Raw genomic sequence first — 3971 nt, 5'->3', positions numbered from 1 at the left:
AGCGCGGACCAGTCTACGTATTTTATCGGCAGTTGGTACGCATTGCATTGTTTATTTCGAATTGTTCGCTTGATTGTTTAAAGCAGCTCGCAGCTCGCAAATACCGTATTTCTGGAGCCGCAACTCACCGTGTGAACGCTCGGCCGCGTATTTGTCTCAGATTCGGTATTTCGCAAATACCGTATTTCACAAATACGAGGTCTGGTGTGAACGAGGCTATAGACAGCATGCAAGTAATGCGATTCTGCAGTGGCTTGCGCAGTAAAAAAAACAGAGTGCGTTCGTAATTCTTTCTATCGCCTCTGACATGTCATCTAATCTCCCTTTGATGTGAACGTCCATGTGTTTGTTCTCGCTGTCTGTCGGTCTGTCTTTTTTTCCTTTTTACCTGCACGTTCCTCCGTCTGTCCCCCTTTCTCTCGTTCTCTCTCTCTCTCTCTCTCTCTCTCTCTGTGTTTCTTTTCCCAACTGTCTCTTTCTCTCTTTTTCGCTCTATTTTTTCTGGCTTTTTCGTTATTTTGTTTTCTTTCTTTCTAATTCGCGTTTGTACTTTTATTCGTTTAATTCAATACCGAGAATCTGTCATTCATGTATTATTAGTAATTTATTTTTCAGTTAATTAATTAAGTTGCTCTTATTAAGTTAGTATATTATCAGTTATTATTAATTCAAAATTGCCCGCACGTCGTCGTTGCGGCGGCACTGACGTCAGATAAAAGCGTTGGTTTATGTTCATTCGCGTTTTACAGATTCACCTGTCGCTGGCCGGCAGTCTCCTGTGCGCTCTCCTTCTAAGCGTCGTCGCCAAGCCGTCGCCGAATAAGCGCGCCGACGACGAGAAGGTCGCCGCCGACGTCCTACACGCGTCGCTCGCAAACATCTCGATCCCGTTTCTCCCCGTGCGAAAATCGTCGGATTCGAACCTGTCGGATCCGGACTCGCTTTTCGACAGCTACGAGGAGAACAAGAGCGTCAAGTATGCGCATGGGACAAAGATGCGAGTGTCTCCCGGCCCGCAAGCGCTGATGTCAAGTTGACGTGCCCTGATCGTCACACGCAAGAAGTAACTGAAGAGGGACTGGTGTAAGACTGAGCTGCTGTGCCAGAGGGTGCGCCACAAGGCCTGCATCACAAAGGAAGTCGTCAACAAGTTCTGCTACGGCCAGTGCAACTCGTCTTCATACCGCGTCGCGGTTTGTTCGCTAACGACTCGCAGGCGTTCAAGTCCTGTTCGTTCTGCAAGCCGAAGGACTACAAGTGGCGCAACGTGACGCTTCAGTGTCCAGGCCAGACCCCGCAGAGTGTCACAAAGCGCGTGCGAATCATCAAGAAATGCCGATGCCAAATCGTGTCGAAGATTTTCAACTCGTTGTGAGCTAACAGAGCTTGTCTCCAAGCGAGCTAATCTTGTGATACTCATATTAAGGTTACACAAGTCCTAATGATTTTGTAAAACGATAATATAAGTACGATAAGTACGATAACCACTACTACTACTTCTCATACTAATATATTTATAGTAACGTAATAATAGACACGATAATTAATAATAATTAATAATAATAATAATAATAATAATATACTCCTAATTTTATTACTATAAACTACGTATATACTATGATTATACATTACTATACTATACTATAAGTGTTACTACTACTACTACTACAACTACTACTACTACTACTACTACTACTACTACTACTACTACTACTACTACTACTACAGGTACAGAAACACGGTATTTAAGAACAGATCGCGGTATAATCTGATGCTAAATATGTCGGACTTCCAGACCCACCGATAATTGCCGTGCTTGGAAGAAATACCCGATTCTCTCTGGAACCGCGCAGATCTTCCACTGACGTGATGAACGCTAACATACCGGAATTTAATGAAGCGCGGATTTTAATAGACTCGGTCCGGCGCTGGACAGTTCCAGTGTACGCCGAGGTGGAACATGTCACGAGCGCGGCACGCAGTCCTACGCTATTTTATCGGCCGCATATGGTACGGGCTTGCAGTTTTGATGTGTGCGAGGTGTGTGGTGTGGATTGTTGGTTAAAGCAGTTTCACTCGCCCAGCTTCGCAGAAATAACGGTATTTCTATGGAGCCGCAAATCACCCGTGTGAACGCTTTCGGCGGCGCGTATTTGTCTCCGAATTTCGGTATTTCGCAATACAGTATTACAACAAATACGAGGTCTTGGTGTGAACGAGGCTGATAGCACAGCGAATGCGCGAAGGGAGATGGGAGCGCGAGTTCGACGTGACAAGTGGCACTCTGCGCAGAATAAAAAAACGAAGCTGACGTTCGTGTAAGATTCTTTCCGTGAATCGCCAGAGTTCTTATGTTCAATGTCATCTAATTTCTCACTTTGATGTGAACGTCCATCGTGTTTGTTCTGCGTCTGTCGTAGCTGGTCTTTTTTTTCCTTTTTAACCTGCACGTTCTTCTCCGCTCTGTCCCCCTTTCTCGTCGTTCTCTCCATCTCTCTCATCGATCGTCCTCTTGCTGCGTCTTGTGTTTCTTTTTCCCAAGCTGTCTCTTTCCTCTCATTTTTCCGCTTTTCTATTTTTATTCTGGCTTTTTCGTCTATTCTTGTCTTTCCTTTCTATTCTAATTCGGCGGTTGGTTGTACTTTTATTCCGATAATATATACACACACAGAAGAATCTGTCATCTCATGTATTATTAGTAATTATTTGTCCAGGTTAATTAATTAAGTTTGACTTCTTATTTAACGTTGTAGTATATTACAGTTATTATTAATGTCAAAATTGCCCTGCCACGGCAATCGATCGATTGCGGCGGCACTGACGTCAGCATAAAAGCGTTTTGGCTTATATCGTTTTATTCGCGCTTTTACGAAGATTCACCTGGTCGCTGGCCAGAGCTCTCCTTGCGCCTCTCTCCTTCTAAGCGTCGTCGCCAGAGCCGTCGCCGAATAAGCGCTGCGACGAACGAGAAGTCGCCGCCGACGTCCTAGGCACCGCGTTCGCTCGCAAACATCCTCGATCCCCGTTTTCTCCTCCGCCGTGCGATTATATAATAGTAGGTGGGATATCGCACGAATCGGTGACGTTCATATATGATATCTTTCGCAGCGCAGACGAGCGAGACGAACAAGAAGCGTCAAGTAGATGCCACGGATGTGAGAGTAGCTCGGATTGTAATCGATACCAAGGAATGCTGATTGTCAAGATGACAGCCCTTGAGTCGTTCACACGCAAGGAAGTAATATCTCGAGTGAGAGATAAGAGATAGTTAGATGAGCTGCCTGTGCCAGAGGTGAGCGATGGCCGCAAAGCTGCTATGTCTTAGGAAGGAATGTTCAACACTGAGAGTAGTCTGCACGGGGGCCAGTGCAACGTCGATGTGTGTGCAAGTGACCATGTGGTGTGGGTGTGTAGGACATATAACCGACTCGCAGGCGTTCATGACTCAGATAATAGCTAGAAGATAGGAAAGGACTGAGAGTGCGCGGGTGATAGGAGGTGAGGCGGAGTCGACGGAGCTCGTCAAAGCTCGGTCTGGCAGGGAAGCCAGACAGGCAGCGCAGAAGTGTCCGAGGTTACAGGCGTGGGCGGGGGAGGGGCGAGAGGAGCCGCGGGCGTGCGAACTCATCAAGAAATGCCGAGTGCCGAAATCGTGTCCGAAGATGTTTCAACTCGTTGTGAAGCTAACAGAAGCCACTTGTCTCCGAGCGCGCGCTAATCGGTTGTGATACTCATACTTAAGGTTACACAAGTCCTTAATTGATATTTGTAAAACGAGTAATATAAGATAAGATAAGTACGGATAACCACTACTACTATATCTCATACCTAATAATATTTTATAGTAAGCGTAAATAATGACACGGATATTAATAATAATAATCAATAATAATAATAATATATACTGCCTATTTATATGTACTTAAATACGTATATATATGATTGATACATTACAATACTATACTTAGTGT

General features: G+C 45.1%; 1 protein-coding gene across 1 annotated transcript; it reads left to right on the top strand.

Moving 5' to 3' along the window:
- Positions 1-749: 749 nt before the first annotated feature.
- On the top strand, positions 750-1375 carry LOC106818169 (gremlin-1-like; the record flags this gene model as incomplete). The annotated part of the gene is given in 3 exon segments (XM_014822895.1): positions 750-976; positions 1076-1173; positions 1176-1375. Coding segments are annotated over 3 exon segments (525 nt in total), but the record flags the coding sequence as incomplete, so codon positions are not given.
- Between the last annotated feature and the right edge of the window lie 2596 nt (positions 1376-3971).

Source organism: Priapulus caudatus, unplaced genomic scaffold, assembly GCF_000485595.1.
Source record: "Priapulus caudatus unplaced genomic scaffold, Priapulus_caudatus-5.0.1 Scaffold2070, whole genome shotgun sequence".
Classification (NCBI taxonomy): Eukaryota; Metazoa; Priapulida; class Priapulimorpha; order Priapulimorphida; family Priapulidae; genus Priapulus; species Priapulus caudatus.
This window is presented reverse-complemented; position numbering and strand designations above follow the sequence as displayed.